Source organism: Nicotiana tabacum, chromosome 7 (genome assembly GCF_000715075.1).
Source record: "Nicotiana tabacum cultivar K326 chromosome 7, ASM71507v2, whole genome shotgun sequence".
NCBI lineage: Eukaryota > Viridiplantae > Streptophyta > Magnoliopsida > Solanales > Solanaceae > Nicotiana > Nicotiana tabacum.
The window spans coordinates 98,886,837-98,907,804 of record NC_134086.1 but is presented as its reverse complement, the minus strand read 5'-3'; the positions used below and the strand labels follow the sequence as shown (position 1 = coordinate 98,907,804).

General features: G+C 38.3%; 1 protein-coding gene across 1 annotated transcript; it reads right to left on the bottom strand.

The window, feature by feature from the left end:
• Positions 1 to 5,598: 5,598 nt before the first annotated feature.
• On the bottom strand, positions 5,599 to 9,768 carry LOC142162196 (uncharacterized). Its single transcript, XM_075218519.1, has 5 exons — positions 9,178 to 9,768; positions 8,816 to 8,875; positions 7,090 to 7,151; positions 6,123 to 6,414; positions 5,599 to 6,045 (listed from the first exon to the last, which is right to left on the bottom strand). Exons 1-5 carry the CDS (start codon positions 9,766 to 9,768, stop codon positions 5,599 to 5,601), a joined length of 1,452 nt encoding a protein of 483 aa, XP_075074620.1.
• Positions 9,769 to 20,968: the final 11,200 nt, after the last annotated feature.

Sequence of the window (20,968 nt, the reverse complement as noted above, 5' to 3'; positions counted from 1 at the left end):
GTAGAAAAATTGTATTCTGTTGTTTATTTATTTTTCTTTTATTCATTTAACTATTGTATGAAAGTTGAATAACATTGTATAAAAATTATATTTAAGTGGTATTATATTGTAGTTATATATAACTTAGTAGAAATAATATACGAAAATTGTAGATAATTTGTAGATAAGTTGTACAATATATAATTAGTTGTATGAAAATTATTTTTACTATGTATAAATCAGATACAAAATATACAAAAGACATATTGTATAAATTTTGTATAAAATTTGTATGTAAGTTTTATGTTATTGTAGTTGTATTTCACTGGGTGGAAATAATGTGTGAAAGTTGTAGAAAATTATAGATAATTTGTATTCCTCTATAACAAGAGATGTGCATATCAAGTAACTTTAGTGTTCCAGACGAACATGCATGAAAATAAAGATAAATTCTGTTATGAACAGTTTATAGAAAATTTGTAGATAATTTGTAGAAACATTGAAATTCTATATTTTGATATGCAGTTTTATTGTAGAATAAATATAGAAAACAAGCCATTGTGAGTCTTATTTGACTCATTCCTCACATTCAACCTATTCTACAAATGCACGCCTCTTTAAATACAATACAACCATACTTTCTTGAATTTAAAGGTATAGCAATATATATAACTTAAAAAACATCTTCTCCTCTGCACAAGTTAGTTCCAAAACAGACGAAGTGGAATAACAAGCTCCCATCAAAAATTTTAACACAAAAACACAAAGCTCAAATTTTATGTTATTGTAGTTATATTTAACTGGGTGAAAATAATGTGTGAACGTTGTAGAAAATTGTAGATAAGTTGTATTCCTCTATAACGAGAGATGTTGACATATCAAGTAACTTTAGTGTTCTAGACGAACATGCATGAAAATAAAGATAAATTCTGTTATGAACAGTTTGTAGAAATTTTGTAGATAATTTGTAGAAACATTGAAATTCTGTATTTTCATATTAATTTTTCAAATGATATGTAGTTTGTTGTAGATTAAATGTAGAAAACAAGCCACTGTGAGTCTTATTTGACTCATTCCTCACATTCAACCTATCCTACAAATTCACGCCTCTTTAAATTCAATACAATCATACTTTCTTGAATTTAAAGGTATAACAATATATATAACTTAAAAAACATCTTCTCCTCTGCACAAGTTAGCTCCAAAACAGACGAAGTGGAATAACATGCTCCCATCAAAACTTTTAACACAAAAACACAAAAGCTTAAAAATAAATAAACAACAATCTACAATTTTTTTTATAATTTATCTACAATTGGTGCAATATAATGTATGTCATGTCTTCTTCTTCTTCTTCTTCTTCTTCTTCTTCTTCTTCTTCTTCTTCTTCTTCTTCTTCTTCTTCTTCTTCTTCTTCTTCTTCTTCTTCTTCTTCTTCTTCTTCTTCTTCTTCTTCTTCTTCTTCTTCTTCTTCTTCTTCGTCTTCTTTCTGAAATTCAGCCAAAACCAAGTCTAATCTTCAACAAAACCCCTCAAAATTGAGATATAAACTCCAAACCATATTCCTAATTATTTACAACAACACCCAATCCAAATAAATAATGATTTTTGAAAACCCAAATTTGAATTCAAAGCTTCAAAGTTTTTAATGAGATGGTGGAATTGCTGCTCTCTTTTCCTTTCCTCTTATATTACTGAAGGAACCTGGAATCATAACCATCAAATCGACCAGGCTTGTGTTCATCTTCCCCGGGCACAAAAACATTGGGACAAGATTGCAGAGGTGCCGACAGTGCCTTGGCTATGGAAGAAATAATGGGATTTTGATACAGAAATCATGGGTGTGGGAAGGAAACGTGGGGGAAGGTATGGGAATTGGAGAGAGAAACGTGGGGGGAGTGGTATTAAAAGGAATATACGGTCCCATTAAATTAGGAGTGTAATTAATACCCTTAAAAACCACTAATGATATATAATTGGTAATTAGGTATACTAAATGTAATTATATCAAACCTTAAACATTGAGGGTAATATAGTTTCCTATATGGCATAGGAATGTAAAAATTCCTTTAATTAATTTTTTTTCAATATCAACCAAATATTATCCAAAAGCTTATTTTGTTGCATTAATATCTTGTATCATATATTCGGATGATTGAAATAATTAAGTTTTTAGAAGATAATATTTCTTAAACACAAGTAAATAATAAAGTACATTATTTCTTAAGAAAAAGATAGATAACATGAATTTTTATTTGAGATTTTCATAATTATGCACAGAACGTAGAGATGAGATACATTAACTTGCATAATGTACATTTTTTCCCTGGTGCACAATGTACAATTAGCTAATTCATAGATGACAATTAAAATAAAAAATATAGTTAACTAAATAAATTATTCTCTTTTGCATTTTGAAAAAAATTATGATAAAACATCACTTTTTCGTCTCATTTTCTGTGACATTTTTTTTCTTTATAGTACTTCATCCGGTCCACAATAGGTGATCAATTTGCTTTGGGCACACCCATTAAGGAAATACTAAATTCTAGACGAAAGTAGTTAGTGTGACTAAACTACCCCTCATTAAATATTGCACCGTAATTATAGTAGCACTTACTTCTCTTCTCAAATGGGAGGAGTAAATGACTTTTTAGGAATATGTATATAAGAGTAATTTTGGAAAAACAAATTAAATTTTTTCTTGATTATATAAATGGACACTTATTTTGGACCAAAATAAAAAACAAATTGATCATTTATTGTGGGCTGGACCTTCTCTATTTGAAGAGTATTTTATTTTAATAGCAACAATTTATCATTGACGTCACTGTTTTTTTTTGTGTGTGTGTGTGTGTGTGTGTGTTGGTGGTGGGAGTAATTAAGTTGAGTCTAGAAACTTTTTTTATTTGGGACAACATAAAATTTTAGGAGTAATATGTTCCAGTTAAATGTTAGTTGTACTGTCAATTTTAATACGTTACATATATCGAACTTACGTGCCAAATTTTAATAAAATTGTCACATTAAATTAAATAAAGAGCATTAACTTTGTGTATTGATAACAACATGTGAATACAGAAAATAAAGATTATGTAACATTTAAAAACATATTTAATTTTTTTAAAATACATAGGAGTAACACAAGGAGGAATGGAGGGAAAAACATATTCTTTTGCTATTACTCCAATCTCATGGATTTGGAAACTCCATATTCCCAATATAAACTTAAATTATTCCTTTGGCTAATTCTTCAAAATCGCAGCCTACCTTTACAATTTGCATGTTATCCATGATCGTAATTGCAAATCGTGTGCCCATACCCCTAAAATCATGGCACATTTATTTTTAGACTGTGACATTGTCCGATCAATATGGACTTTCTTCCATATAAACACTACTGCTCCCAAATTCGAAGAATGGCTTCGCTTGCACTGTCTGCGTAATCAAGGGCCGTTTTTCTACTATGAAATTGAGGTCCCTTCCATGTTAATGGTTCGTTTCATCCTTTGGCATATTTGAATTAAACGGAATCATAATCTTTTTCATAATCCCCACGAGGAGTTCTCTGTAATTGATATCATGTATCATCTTATAGAATTTTTCTTTCATTCACCAGCTCGTTCTCCTAAAGCCAACACGTACACTCTTTACATTAAATGGTACCACCGCCTAATAACTTTGTCAAGCTTAACATTGACGACGCCTTCAATTAAGCAACTAACAGAGCTAGAGCTGCAGGAAATTTTCGTAACTCGACCAATCAATAGATTCGGGGATTCACAAGCAACTTAACTTGCTTCTCTGCTACTGAAGCTGGATTAATAGCACTTCGGCTAGGCCTATAGTTAGCTAAAGACTTTAGCCTCTGGCAGCTTCAAATAGAAACTGATTCACAGGTACTGTGCACCACGGTCGAACATGGTAATGAACTTTACTTACCTATTATTTCTGATTGCAAGTCTCTGATGCTGGAACTGGATCACGTGGAGCTTAGACATGTATATCGAGAAGCTAATATTGTAGCAGATGCCTTGGCTAAGCATGGTATAACCCTCACACCCTCATATGGACGACAACCATGACATCCCTTATATTACTTATCTCCCACTCCCTTTGCTTTATCAGCTTTTAATAAGGATTGTTCTGTAGACTTGAACGCTCGAACAGTCTTGGCTTATAATAACTATATGTCACGAGGCTTCAGCTATGGCGGTGAGAGGAGAAGAAATGAGAAGAAGAAGAAGAAGAAGAAGAAGAAGAAGAAGAAGAAGAAGAAGAAGAAGAAGAAGAAGAAGAAGAAGAAGAAGAAGAAATCAGCAGCAGCAGAGCAAAAATCACGTGCTTACAACATTGATCAAAGTATTAAGCTACTATTTATACAAGTGTTAGTTATAACTAACTCAACTACTAACTATAGTATAGTGTAATACTAACTACTCTACTAACTATAGTCTAGTTAAATAGGTGGGGCCTACATCTCTCTACACTTCCCCTCAAGCTGAGGGATGAAATATATTCTTCATTCCCAGCTTGCCTAGTAAGTAGTCATGTTGTGGTTTGCACAAGGCCTTTGTAAGCACATCTGTAATTTGTTCTGTTGTACCAAAATGCTGAGTTTGAATAAGACCTTGTACTAGTTTTGTCTAATAAAATGACAGTCAATATCTATGTATTTAGTTCGTTCATGAAAAATTAGATGTGCAACAATTTGGATTGCTGCCTTGCTGTCACAGGCAAAGCAATGTCCATTCCTAACTCCTTGAAAAGTCCAACCAACCACACAATTTCAGTTACTGTGGTTGCCATGCGTCTGAACTCTGCCTCAGCTGAGCTTCTTGATACTATCCCTTGTTTCTTTGACTTCCAGGAAATCAGTGCATCTCCAAATTTAACCACATACCCTGTGACTAACCTCCTAGACTCAACACAAGCTCCCCAATCTGAATCACAATAGGCTATTAGTTTATTGCAGCTTCCTGTTGGCATGAACAAATCAAGTCCAGGTGTAGACTTGATGTATCTTACTACTCTTCTCTTAGGTGCATGCATATACTGGCTGAGTACCTGAACAACAAAGGCTATATATGGTCTCGTCATTGTTAGGTACAAGAGCCTTCCAACTAGTCTTTGATAATTTCTATTCTCTTCAAGTTGCACATCTTCAGAGTCATTGTCTTTTACTATTTGATCAAATTCAACAGAGGTGAGTTTTTGGTTAAACTTAAGAGGTGTAGAGGCTAGTTTTCCTCATGCTAAGCCAAGTTCAGATACCGATTCTAGGGCATATTTCCTTTGAAACATTAGGATACCTTTCTGATACCTTGAGAACTCAATGACAAGGAAATATTTTAACTCCCCCAGATCCTTCATTTTCAACTTCTCCTGCAAATCTTTTCTGACTTGCTGAATGAGAAGTAACTTGCTGCCAGTTACCAACAAATCATCCACATAAACTAGGATGACTACAAGATCAGCTCCTATTCTTTTGGTGAACAGGGAATAATCATAGTGGCTTTGAATAAAATCCATGTCTAGGAGTGCCTCTGTTAGCTTAAGATTCCACTACCTAGGTACTTGCTTCAATCCATACAAAGACTTATGTAGCTTACACACCTTTTAATTCTTCCCCTGGCTTGAAAAGCTATCAGGAACTTGCATGTAAACCTCTTCTATAAGATCACCTTGAAGGAATGCATTATGAACATCCATCTGAAATATGTACCAACGAGATGCAGCATTTAATGCAACTACAGCCCTCACTGTTACCATCTTGGCCATATGAGAGAATGTTTCTGTATAATCCAGGCCTTCTTGTTGACTGTAGCCTTTGGCTACTAGTCTAGCTTTATATATTTTCACTTCACCATTAGACTTATACTTAACCTTGAAGACCCACTTGCACCCTATAGGAACTTTCCCTTGAGGCAGATCAACAAAGGACCAAGTGTTATTGTCCTGTAATGCTGAAATCTTAGCTTGCATAACTTCAATCCACTTTTGATTAGAACTTGCTTCTTTGAATGTTCTAGGTTCAACAATAGCTGATATGCAACAAGAGAAGCCCTGTAGTACGAAGATAGTTGATTGTAAGAAACATGATGTGATATAGGATAAGGACATGTAGATTTCTTGGGCTAGACTAGCCATATAGGAGGTTTAGAAGGCCTAGAAGATATTCTGAGACCTTCAGGAGAAACTGAGAGTGCAGAAGGAGGAATAGAAGGGATTGGTTCAGAATTATCACCATAGAGAGGACTAGAAGGAGAAGACATTTGTTGAACACCATAAGTGGGCAAATATGAAATAGATACAGGTTGGCCAATACTCTTTTCAATTGGTGCATATGTAAACTCTAGTATAGGAAATAAGAGAGAAGTTCCAAGTTGCATGTGCTTAAAAGGAAAAATGTCTTCCTTGAAGACAACATCTCTACTGACAAAGAAGCCCTTGGAATGTAGATCATAGAGATATATCCCTTTTGATAAGATGAATATCCCATATGAACTGCTGGAATTGCCCTAAGACTGAACTTATCCCCTTTCTGCACTTTTGTGGCATAACATAAGCTACCAAACACTCTAAGATATTGTATGGAAGGTATCTTCTGAAATAGTGCTTCAAATGGAGACTTGCCTTGAAGAAGTCCAGTAGGTAATTTATTCAGTTACATTGCTGTAGACACACACTCACCCCAAAATCTCAGAGGTATGAAGGCATGGAATCTGAGAGCTCTAGCCATATCTAATATAGTCCTATGCCATCTCTCCTGTCACGACCCAAGTTCACCCTCTATGAACTGTCGTGATGGCACCTAGTCTCTACGACTAGGTAAGCCTAACAATTTGTGAAAAAAAATAAAAGATAAAACTAGCCAAAACTGCAGATAAAACATAAATAAAACATTTATGATGTCGCTCGGCATATACAAATATAAACTCTCAAACTGAATCGACTCCCAAAACCTGGAATCTCATGAAATCATAATTTGTGGAATAACTACAAAGTGTTATAATTCCAGAATATCTAAACAAAAGTAAATACATGAGAGCTCAAGCTAAAAGTGAGAATAGAGAGGGACTCCTCGGTCTGCGAACGTGGCAGATATACCTCAAAGTCTCTGAAGATCGCCTTGCCTTACTAGAAGTATGGCTGAGCCGAAGAACCTGGATCTACACACGAAAAGCATGTGCAAGAAAGGGCATGAGTACACCACAGCGGTACTCAGTAAGTGCCAAGCCTAACCTCAATTGAGTAGTGACGAGGAAGGTCAGGGCCCTACTGATTATAGATGAAAAACAAGGTAAAACTGTATACAATATGACAACATAATTAAAGTGCTAACAGTTTATAACGAATAAAATCACAGAAAGAATCTAACTTAGTACACAGAAATAGCAATAGGGGATCTCCCGAGATATCGTCCCATAGTCCTAAATGTAAATGCCCAGAGGATCTCCTGGGATATCGTCCCGTAGTTCGAATCATAAATATGTTGGGAAAACTCCCGGAATACCCTCCGTACTATGGGTATATCAAGATCGAGTAGGGTATCTTTCACTGCCTTCCAGCTTTGAGGAGCAGTCTACAAGTGGTGGCGTACTTTTGAGTTGGACAGTCCAGCTGAGGCAGCATCCCTTACTTGGACTCAGTTTTCAGATATGTTCCTGAGAGAGTTTGTCCTTCAGAGACTTAGGGACGCGTGGCGTGCAGAGTTTGAGCATTTGCGCCAAGGCACTATGACTGTTTCGGAGTATGCTGTTCGTTTTACTGACTTGGCTTGGCATGCACCAGACTTGGTTCAGGATGCCTTGGAGAAGGTTAAGGTGATTCAGGGTAGACTCCGTACATCCAAGTCCAGACAGAAGAGTTACGCGGACCGAAAGGTTCGTGATGTTTTCTATATGGTTGGAGAGCGGGTCTTGCTACGGGTTTCGCCTATGAAGGGCGTCATGCAATTTGGGAAGAAAGGGAAATTGAGTTCGAGGTTTATTGGTCCTTTTGAGATATTAAGACGTGTTGGGTAGGTTGCTTATGAGCTTGCCTAACCTCTCAATTTGGCAGGAATTCATCCGGTGTTTCATGTTTCGATGCTTCGGAAGTATTACGGTGACCCGTCGCACATGCTGGATTTCAATTCAGTCCAATTGGACAAGGATCTATCTTATGTTGAGGATCCAGTGGCGATATTGGACAGGCAAATTCGAAAGCTAGGGTCAAAGAACATTGCATCAGTGAAGGTTAGTGGCGGGGTCAACCGGTCGAAGAGGCGACTTGGGAGACCGAGCAGGATATGCACAGCCGTTACCCTCATCTTTTAACTACTTCAAGTATGTCTCTATGATCATTCGAGGGTGAACAAATGTTTTAAGAGGGGGAAGATGTAATGACCCGACTGGTCGTTTTAAGAATTAACGCCCCGATCCCCTATTAACTGTTTTCCCTATATTTATTTTTGCTATGTTGAGTTGGGTACTCGAGTGGAGTTGAGCACAAAATTTCACCCCTAGACGGATAGACAGTCCGAGCGCACCATTCAAATTCTTGAGGATATGATCCGTGCGTGTGTGATGGAGTTTGGAGGTTCTTGGGATCAGTTCTTGCCACTGGCAGAGTTTGCTTACAACAACAGTTATCAGTTCAGCATTCAGATGGCACCGTATGAGGCCTTGTATAGTAGGCGGTGTAGATCCCCGGTGAATTGGTTCGATCCGGGTGAGGATAGATTATTGGGCACAGTTTTGGGGCGTGACATCTCCACCACCCTATTTTGTTGGGGTGTATAAACACAAGAACTTTGATAAAGAATTCCAAGACTTTGCAACAGATAATGGACCTGATCATTCACAAATTCAGTGCCATTGTCAGTTTTGAGGCACTTGACTGTAGTTTTAAACTGATTTGACACCATTGTAAGAAAGTTATTTAAAACTACAATGGTATTTGCCTTAGTAGTTAGAAGAAAAATCCAAATGTATTTAGAGAAATCATCTACCAAGGTTAAAAATATCTTTTGTTGTCATGAGTTGGTATTCTATATGGACCCCAAACATCTGCATGAACAAGATAAAAAATAGAAGTAGAACAAGTGGTTCTAAGAGGAAAAGGTGGCCTTGAATGCTTTGCAATAGGACATACAGTACAATGCTGATGATCAGTTAGATGTAACTCATGAAGATTATGTAGTTTCTGTAGTACCTTTAGAAGAGCATGTCCTAGTCTCCTATGCCACAAAGAGAAATCATTACATGGACTTGTACTATTATGGCTAAGAGTCTTATTTGTGCTAACAATGGTATTTACACTTGGTAATGTATGATGTTCAGGAGTTTGTCTTTCCGCAGCCTTGAGGATGTAGAGTCCAAGTTCTTCTCTGCCAATCCCCAGTACCTTCCCACTGAAGAGTTCCTGAAAGACATAGAAACCAGGAAAGAATTCCACCAAACACCTTAACTCTTTTGTGATTTTAGACGCTGAGAGCAAGTTATACTTGAAATCTAGAATGTGAAGTATATTCTGAATTTTCTTATTTCTGAAGAAAGAACAGATTCCAGTATGTGTAATAAAATCTTGTTCTCCAGTAGGCAATTGGACTTTATTTTTATCCTTCTCTGATACTTCCTCATAGAAGTCCAATAGATTTAGACAATGCACCATGTGATTAGATGCTCCTGTGTCTACTATCCAATCATTATCCACCAAAGTAGATATAAAAGCATGTAGTGTACCTGTTATCCCTGTAGTAGCCGAGTTAGCAACAGGTTCAGTATCTTTGCCCTTGTTCAGCATCTACAGGATTTGCTGGTATTGTTGTAAAGTAAAGAACTGAGCTGGAGTAGTTTCTGAGGGCAGATTCCCATTGTTATTCTCAATATGATTCATATTGTTGTTAACATTGTTTGCTTGAGCATTGAAACCTTCTCCTCTTCTCTTGTTGTTGAAATCACTAGGATATCCATGGAGCTTGAAACAGTTTTCCTTTGTATGACCTTTACGCTTACAATAGTCATATTGAATTGTTGATTTGTTGAAGAAATTCTTAGGTTTGTAACCTCCGGAGTAGCCGGCGTTGGTATAACCTCCAGAATTGTTAGATCCTCCATTGTGACCAATATTCTGAGCTCCATCACTCATCATAGCAGCAACTTCATTGTTATCATTAGAGCCATACACACTTTTTCCAGTGATCCTTTGGCTTTCTACATTGATTATCATGGCATAGGCTTGGTTTAGATTAGGTAATGGTCGAGTCATTAACACCTGATTTTTGGCATTCTCATAGGAGTCATTGAGGCCTGTGAGAAACTGATAAAACTTTTGAAGCTAATAGTGTTCTACATGCTTTTTTGACTCAGGACAGCCACATGAAGGTGGAAGAGTAAGTGTTTCATACTCATCCCAGAGTTCCCTCAAACAAGAGAAATACACAGACACAGAGGATACTCCTTGTGTTAAAGTAGCAATTTTCTTATGTAGATAAGCTGATCTAGAAGCATTTACTTTGTCAAATCATTCCCTTAGGTCTGCTCAGACAGTATAGGCATCGAATGCATATATGACAGTGCTAATCAAGTTTGGTGCCACAGTATTCATAATCCATGCTAACACTATTGCATTGCACCTATTCCATAGCTCATGAAGACTAACATCATAGTTACTTTTTTTTCACGTGCCTAAGACAAAGCCTAATTTGTTTTTAACATGCAATATGATTTTCAAAGATCTACTCCAAATATAGTAGTTTTCAGAACCTTGTAGCTGAATAGAGATGAAAACAGAATCTTGTGTATCAGATGGGTGAATGTACAGAGGATGATGATGATCGACTTGATCAACTAATTGTGCGGAGGTCTGATTATCAAGAACTTCTTCATTGCCCACCATTGTTGCAGAAATTGAAGGAAAAACTCTAAGAATTCTGGGATTAAAGAGAAATACAGCTATTGACAGTAAATCGAGGCTTAATCGAACAAATCTCCAAACCCTAGCTCGTGAGGAGTGAGATTCAGATTGAGAATTGTCTCAATTGATCAAATTTACTTAGGTAATCGACTCAATTATATTCATCACAGCTGAGCTAACACTCGTTTAACCGAGCTCTAATACCATGTCACGAAGCTTCAGGTATGGCGGTGAGAGGAGAAGAAATGAGAGAAGAAGAAGAAATCAGTTACTCCATTGAGCAGAAAAATCACTATTACATTGATTTGGGAACTAAGCGATTATTTATACAAGTGTTAGTTATAACTAACTCAACTACCAACTATAGTATAGTGTAATACTAACTACTCTACTAACTTTGGTCTAGTTAAATAGGTGGGACCTACATCTCTTAACACTACAACTGTTACGTTACTTAATTTCTAATATAAGTATCCTTATTAGCAAGAAAAACACAGCCTGTTGTTCCTTCAGAAATTGGGAATCCACAAGGAAGCATTGGATATTCAATAAACAACCAAATTTATTCGTCCTGAAGAGACTAAAAATCGAAAGATGTCTATCAAATAGCAAGATGGACTAGCTAGACATATATTTTGTAGATATCTATTTCCTTTTTATTGAAAGGTATTTTGTATTGCTATAAAGATTGCAACCTAGATATAACTGTAAAGAACTTTTACACTGTTAGTAATTTAATCTGATATAACAGATAAAAATACCATTTAATTTAGGTTCCTAATATATACTACCTGCTACTATCTTAGCTAGCGTTTGGACATAAATCTGACTGAAACTTGAAAAAAGAATTTTTGAAGTTATGTTGAAATATAACTTTTGAATATTGAAGTTGTTGTGCCCCCTTTTTTCCCTTTTTGCGGGGAAGTCCGGGTTTCGACATTCATGGGGAACAACTCGTTTTCTTTTGGGAATTGGGTATTTGAAGAGTCACCACCTAACGAATTAAGGTGCGTTAGGGAACCTAGAGTAGTTAACTTATGTAACTAGTTTTGCATTACCAAAGATTGGGGTAAGGGCTCGAAATAACCTTGAGGGGAAGGTGTTAGGCACCCCTCGCGGTCCATAATGGTGGGTCCCGGCCGAACTTAAACTATGCGAATTAGTCAATTAATAAGTAAGCAATCTTAGAACATATTTGCAAATAAAGGTAGTTTTCTTAGTCTAAATACATATATGATCAAGGAAGTCGATACAGTCCAATGCACATATATAAAAGAAGTTTAGATAATTTAAACACATATAGGAATTGGAAAAGGGAAGTACTAAGTTGATTAGCCTACAAGATCAATATATGCAATACCTAGTAATCCTCTTCAACTAGAGGGGCTACACGTGACATTAGCGCGCATGTCATCATATCCTTTTACTACCCATTACCCTCCCCGTAATGGTTATATAAGCGAATTTGATTAACAACCTCTAAGCGTGCTGTTACCCGTCCCTTCCTTGTGGCCCCAGAGGAATTTAGTACCTCTAGACTTAGGTAGTTCTAGACAATCCTAAGATGTTTAAAGGGGAAAAGTCTAGGCGACAACAAATAATGCATAGGACTGTCAATTAACGAAGTAGGTAAAAGGCTCATATTTACCTCCACATATACATAGGCAAATAGACAACACATCTCAAACAGTTGATTTTGAAGAAGTTTAGAAAGCCTAGGAACATGATATCTAGATGAATATTACAGATATAGGATATGCAACATTTGTTTTAAGGGAAGTGGCAGAATCCTAACCGGTTTGCCTACTGGTTTTATAGCCTGTTAAGTCTGGATAATTTCACACATAAACAAAACTGGTTTCACAATTATTTAACGGCCTAAGGCTTGCCTAGGTGTGTATATGCAGTCACAATCTGGGGACTACTTAAACAATTTGAAGTTCTTTCATCCTGTAGGCATGCTGATCTAAGTGATAAATATTGTAGCATGTGATTTTATACTGATTCATACCCGGACATGATACACATGTGTGAGGGCTATTTTAACCTAATTATTTCAGCGACATATCTCAAGGCAAATGCACATGCAGTCCTAAAACAAGATCTCTAATGCATATAGAGAAGGTTATTTTTTATTAAACAGTATTAGTAACTTAATGGCAGGATTTCTAAGTGGTAGTGACTTATACAGAATCAAAAGTGAGATGATGAACTATAACATATGATATGCAGAAGCAATTAACGTGATTGTCCTAAGTCAAGGTATCTAATGCACAAATTTTGCATGGTTTAATGAGAGTAAGCATAACAATCCTAAAACATGATATCTAATACGTCATACAAACCTAGAACATGATTTATAGCAACTCAATATAATGTAGCACCTAAAGCATGGTTTCTATCCAATTTACCCCACAAAATCACATAACAAACTTTCACTTTCACTAGTTACCCCATTATCTATTTACAAATAATTATTACAGACCAAGATTGAATAAATTACATAGATGAAATGTAAAATGATACTATAGGGAGCCTAAAGTAGGCCCAAAATAAACCTGGGAGTACCAGGCCTTCAATGTAGTCTCAAATGCTCAGAAATCTCATATCCAACAGGTGTCCAGGTGTGTCAGAGTTCCCTAAGGACCTCAAGGATCCCGGGCAATGCTCACACCATGAATTTTCTCAAATAGGGACTAGTTATGTGCATTATGAAAGAGCCAACTCTGATATACCAGAGTTCAGAGAGATCTCAAGGATCCCTAAGCAGTACACATACCAGAGGGGCAAAACTTAATAACCTAAGAGTAAGTGAGAGTGCTTGACATACTTTGAAAGACTTAGTGAAAAACAATATTGATAATAGTCTAGATTCATGTAGTTTGGAGACTATTTATGCCTCAACTTGACGATGCTTCACTGTTCTAGGATAGTTAAATGACGATAAATTGGCTCTAATTGTGAATTTCATGTTTTGCAGGAGCAAGTTGCATTTATGAGGACTTGGGATAGTGTTTGAAGCTAAATTAAAGCAAGGTAAACCCCTCAGAGTTGAGTACTTGTGAAAGAAGATAGAAAAGAAGTGAAAAAGGCTGACCAGCTTAGCGCTGCCGCGCTAGCCCAGGAATTCGAGGCAGAATACTATGCCATATGCATGGCCATTAGCGCGGGTACGAGCGCGGCCGCGATAATCCAGTTCTGATTATATAATTTCAGGGGTAAACTTAGAAGTTCGGGGATAATTTCACTTAACCTATAAGAGGTTCAGCTCGCCCAAAGGGACATTATCAAGGTTTTTACAGCTTAGTTGAAGGCAAGGAGAGGCAAGAGGCAAGGAGGATAATTCAACATCGAGTTCTTCCTTTCTTCCTTTTGTATTTTACCATTTATGATGAATTTTGATGTTGTTAGTATGAATACGATTGTGAGTAGCTAATTATTTTGTCTAGGGTTTTGGTGGAACCTATCGAAGGATGAACTTCGTGTTATGTTAATATAGTTTGCCCGATTTAATCTCTATTTGTTCAACTGCGTTCTTGTTGTAGTTAATTGATAGGATCCTCAATTAGCTGTGCCTATTTAGTATGTATTACTCGGGAGAGAGTGCATATTTAGGTAATTGATTGAACAACACAACTCCCAAAATATATGAGGAATCAATAACCGAGGGTTTAAAGGTGGGATTAGAGATAACGAAACCTTGGGTGCGATCTAAAGTGAGCTGTAATAAAAGCTAGCTAGCGTAACTCGGGAGAGTGCATCTAGTAAATTGTCGTGATTACTCGGGAGAGATTTACGGTAATAAGAGTGCTCATGATCGATAGAGACGAATTAGGCAAATCTATGCGAAATATAACAGGGAGTGATTCCATCAATAGGGAAAATCACAACCTTAGATCCTTCTCTTACTTGCATACAACCCAGTCATAGTTAGCTTTTAGTTTACTAGCTTTCATTCAATTATAGTTAGTAAAAACATCTCCAATTGTTATTCAAAATATCTGGGAAGTTTGATTACGAAGAATTTAGTGAGTCTAACAAGAGTAGTTGATAGGTTAATTCCCTGTGGATTCGACTCTGGGCTAAATACTCGGATTATATTTGTAATAACCGCTTGTCCTTTTTATAAGGCATAGTTGGGCGTGATCAAATTTTGGCGTCGTTGCTGGGGAATTAACGGTGTTATCAACTATAGTTGAAAGAAATACAAAAATTCTTAGTATAGTCAGTTTTCTTTATTTTCAACTATACATTAAAACTTTAACGCTGGTTTACTTAGTTGTACAGGTGCATGCCTAGAAACTCATCGAGAACTGGTGAAGTATTTGAAGCATTATCAGATCCGGAGAAAGTTTTCAAGGCCTTGAATCGGGCCAATCGGAAAAACAAACAACAACAATCAACTGAACAACTCGAACCAGACATGGGGGATAACGTGGTAGACCCAGCTGTGCCATTAGATCTAGTGGCACCTCTTATGCCAGAGGCTGCTCTATATGACTGGGCACAACCCACAACAAAGAATTTGGCCACAACGATATTAGTTCCGCAGATACATGCCAAGTCTTTTCAAATCACGAACAACATGTTGCACTTGTTGCAAAACAAGGGACTATTTTCAGGGTCATACATTGAATATCCTCAACGACACTCATGTCAATCTGCAAAACTCAAAGGCAACCCAACGTAACTCAGGAAGCAATAAAGCTGCTGTTGTTTCCATTCTCAGTGACAGGAGCTGCCCAGACCTGGCTAAACTCACTCCCCATTAATTCCACCATGACTTGGGAGGAGTTAGTCAAGCAATTTGTGAATAAGTTTCATCCACCCAACAAGACTGCTCAGCAAATTGATGAAATTTTGAGCTTCAAACAGAAATCAATGGAGACACTACAAGAAACATGGGAACAATTCAAAGGGATGTTGGTTATATGTCTGCACCATGGTATTCCAGATCAGATGTTGGGGCAGCAGTTTTACATGGGTTTGACAGATAGAGTGAAGGCTAATATTGATACTTCAGTTGGTGGAGAATTCTTGAGCAAAACATGGAGAGAAAGCCAAAGCCTACTTGACAAGATGGCACAGAATTCGGGGTGGACAACCAGGAATGAACCTATCACTCCAGTAGTTCACTCAGTGCCCTTAGATCCATCCAACACTCTTGCTGAAAATATGGCCACATTAATGACACAAATGAGTATACTCACCAAAAAAGTGGAAGAGTTAGGGCAGAAGCATCAGGTACACATTGTTAATACTACCAATGGGGGCTTATGCACATCTTGCATTAGTCGGCCAACTGGTAACCAATGGAATGCAGAAAGCGATTATCATCATTACCATGAGGACATGAATTATGTGTCTAATTATGGGGGCCAGAGATAGGGTGGTCAGAATTGGGGCCAACAAACTCAGTCATACAGGCCAGTCCAGCCACAACTCAATAATGGAAATATGGGAGGTATGCGACTCACAATAATATGGTGCCTTACCAAAGGCCACAGGGATACAACAATCAAAATCAGCAGCAAGGTTATCATCCTCCTCAGCAACAGTATGGTAGAAGATAGGAAGATGGGTTTGCTAGACTCGAGGCAATGATATAGTAGGTTATTAGGTCAAATGCGAAAATGAGTGAAAGGGTAGATGCACATGAGTCAGATATAAAGAATATTGAAGTGCAAATGGGCCAGATTTTGATGTCTTTGAATAATCATCCTCATGGGACATTACCTACAGACACTCAAATAAATCCAAAAGATCAAGGCCCGAAGCAACTGATGGTAGTGAGTCTACGTAATGGCAGAGACTTAAACTTGGAGTAAGAGAGGGATCGAGAAAGCAGACAGGCTGAGATACTTGTACTAGTGCCTATTGAGCTAGATGATTCAACAAAACTAACAGATGTGATAGTACAACCTTCCCAGGAAGAAACTAACACACAGATTGAGGTTGAGAAAGAAGCTGAGACAGCCCAAGAACCGGTTGTTGAGGTGATGTCTAACAAAGAGAATACCCAAATCATTAGGAGGAAGATACCTCCAGCACCATTCCCACAGAGGCTGGCCAAATACCAAAAGAGGAACAATACAAGAAATTCTTGGAGATGCTGAAACAAATCTAGGTAAATATTGCTTTGAAGGAGATGCCTGGTTATGCAAAAATGATGAAGGACTTGATGTCCCAAAAATTTGATTTCCAAGACTTGTCCACAGTGACTCTAACTCAGACTTGCAATGCTGTGGTGACTAGACTAGTTGCTGAGAAGTTGTATCACCTAGAGGAGTTTCATAATTCCCTACACCACTGGTAACTTTGCTTTTGCCAAGGCACTTTGTGATTTGGGTCCTAGCATAAATTTTATGCCCCTGGCGATCTATAAGAGGTTGGGGATTGGAAAAGCTAGACCCACTTCTATGTTATTGCAGCTGACTGACAAAACCGTAAAAAGACCCTCTGGTATCTTGGATGATATGTTGATTCAGGTAGGGAAATTTGTGTTCCCTGCAGATTTTGTGATTCTAGATTGCAAGGTGGATGAAGAAATTCCCATAATTTTGGGAAGGTCGTTCTTGGCCATAGGGAGAGCTATTATTGATTGTGAAACTGGGGAGCTCAAGATGAGGTTGAACGATGAGGAGATAACATTCAATGTGCAGAAATCTATGAGGCGACTAAGTGAATTCGCCAATTGTTCTCTTATTGATGTCGTGGATGTAATCGTAGAAGCAGATGATGAGACATTGACTATTGAGGACCTTCTTGTTGCATGTCTGGTAAATTTAGATGAGGTGAATGGGGAAGAATTGGTAGAATGGGTGCTAGCTTTAGAGGGCAGAGGGTTTTGGGATGGAACACTTGAATTCGAGCCCCTGCACTTAGAAAATAGAGAAACTCCTCCAGCCAAGCCATCCATAGAAGAACCACCAAAGTTGGAGTTGAAACCACTGCCCGCCCATCTCAGGTATGAGTTCCTAGGACCTAACTCCATATTACCTGGTATTATCTCATCTAGTTTGTTAGATGTGCAAGCACAACAACTTTTGCAGGTACTCAAGGAGTGCAAGACTGCCATTGGGTGGACCATGACAGATATTAAGGGGATCAGCCCAGCATATTGTATGCATAAAATTCTGCTGGAAGAAGGGCACAAACCTTCCAGGGAGCACCAAAGAAGGTTGAACCCCAACATGAAGGAAGTGGCGAAGAAAGAGGGGGTTAAGTGGTTGGATGCAGGAATCATTTTCCCTATCTCTGATAGCAATTGGGTTAGACCGGTGCAATGTGCTCCTAAGAAGGGTGCTATGACAGTGGTCAAAAATGATAACAATGAGCTGATCTTTACAAGAATCATCACAGGCTGGAGAATTTGTATGGACTACAGGAAATTATATTTGGCCACCCGGAAAGACCACTTCCCACTTCCCTTCATTGATCATATGCTTGACAGATTGGCAGGGAGGTCCCACTTCTGTTTTCTGGATGGGTACTTAGGGTACAATCAAATATCCATTGCACTAGAGGACAGAGAGAGGACCTCCTTCACATGCCCATATGGAATTTATGCTTTTCGGAGGATGCCCTTTGGCCTATGCAATGCACCCGCCACATTCCAAAGTTGCATGATGGCCATATTCACTGACATGGTCGAAGACAAAATGGAGATGTTCATGGATGATTTCTCAGTAGTGGGAAACTCATTCGACGAGTGCCTTATAAATCTGACCCGAGTGTTGAAAAGATGTATTGAGACCAACCTGGTACTTAATTGGGAGAAGTGTCATTTCGTGGTACAAGAAGGCATAGTCTTGGGACACCGGGTATCAAGCAAGGGAATCGAGGTGGATCGTGCTAAAGTTGACGTGATAGCAAAGCTGCCACCCCCCACTTCAGTAAAGGCAAGGAGCTTCCTCGGGCATGCCGGTTTCTACCGGAAATTCATAAAAGACTTCTTAAAAATTGCCAACCCTCTCTATAATTTGTTAGAAAACGATCACCCTTTCTTGTTTTCTGATGATTGCACGATAGTATTCGACGAGTTGAAAAAGAGGCTAGTCACAACACCCATCATTGTTGCCCCCGACTAGGAGCAACCATTCGAACTCATGTGTGATGTCAGTGACTATGCAGTGGGGGCAGCGAAAATACAAGCTAATGCACCCAATCTACTATGCCAGTAGAACATTGAGTGGATCCCAGCTGAACTACACTGTGACTGAAAAGGAGATGCTGGTTATGGTGTTTGCATTCGATAAGTTCAGATCATACTTGAATGGCTCTAAGGTAATTGTATATACTGATCATGCAGCTCTCAGGTTCTTGATTGAGAAGAAGGAGCCCAAACCCCGCCTGATTCGTTGGGTGCTATTACTGCAAGAGTTCGACCTTGAGATTCGTGACTGTAAGGTCACAGAAAACCAAGTAGTTGATCATCTATCACGACTTGAAGGAGCTGAAATCTCAATTGAGGTTGAGGATATTCTGGAAAACTTTCCCGACGAGCAGCTACTCACTAGAAGCCTTGAGGAAGTGCCATGATATGCAGACTTTGCAAATTACCTGGCAAGTGGTATAGTTCCCTATGACCTTTCCTCTGTGCAAAAGAAAAAGTTTTATCGTGACTGCCGCATGTATTACTGGGATAGACCTTATCTGTTTCGAATATGTGTTGACCATATCATCCGAAGGTGTGTCCCCTAGATAGAACAATCTTCTGTTTTGCAGGCATGTCACGCATCGGCATATGACGGGCATTTTGGAGGAGTCAGGACGACAACAAAAGTACTAGTAGCCGGGTTCTACTGGCCAACAGTGTTTAGGGATGCACATAAATGGGTGAAGGGCTGTAATGAATGTCAGCGAACCGGGAACATTTCTCGTCGCCATGAGATGCCCATGAACCCAATTCAAGAGGTTGAAGTGTTCAATGTTTGGGGGATAGACTTCATGGGCCCCTTCGCAGCTCCTTTGGCAATAAGTACATACTTGTTGCTGTAGATTACTTGCCCAAATGGGTGGAAGCTGTAGCACTTCCTACCAATGATGCAAGAGTGGTGGTGGGTTTTTTGAAGACGAATATATTCACCCATTTCGGGACCCCGAGAGCTATTATCAGTGATAGAGGCATTCACTTCTATAATCGAGCCTTCGAGAAATTGCTAGCAAAGTACGATGTACGCCACAAGGTGGCAACCCCGTATCATCCTCAGACTAGTGGACAGGTCGAAGTGTTGAATAGAGAGATAAAGAGTGTACTGACCAAGACTGTGAACGCCACAAGAACTGATTGGGCAAAAAAGCTAGATAATGCACTCTGGGCCTACAAAACTGCTTTTAAGCACCAATTAGTATGTCACCATATAAGTTGGTGTTCGGGAAGCCTGTCACTTGCCAATGGAACTAGAACATAGAGCTTGGTGGCCAATAAAATAGCTGAATCTGGACATTGAGGCTACGGGAACAACTAGAGTCACAGAATTGCATGAGCTCGACGAGTTCTGATATCTTGCTTTTGAGAACACAAGGTTGTACAAGGAGAGAATGAAGAGGTTGCATGACAAGAACATTGTTGAGCGAAATTTCAATTATGGAGACATGGTATTGCTTTATAACTCAAGATTAAGACTATTTCCGGGTAAACTCAAGTCACGATGATTTGGACCATTTCGAGTGGTCGAAGTATTCCCTTCAGGTGCCGTAGAGATTGCCTCAGAGAAAGACTCTCATACATTTAGAGTCAATGGGCAAATATTGAAGCCATATATAGGCATGGATGAACCAAAGGAAGTGTCAGTGATCCATCTGACTGAACCTCAGAGGTCGAGCGAGCCTTAAATGCGTGTATATATGTTGTGCCGCGACATTAAATCAGGCGCTGCATGGGAGGCAACCCATTGATTTGTTGTAACTGCCATGCCACGACATTAACTAAGGCGCTAGTTGGGAGGCAACCCAATGATAGTGAGTAGTTGTTACTTTTGATTTTGGTAATTACTAACCAATGCAGGTGAGCTTGGGCAGGTGATAAGTCCATCGGACATGGAAAAAATAGGTAAAAAATGAAAAAAATTTATGCCCAGGAGCG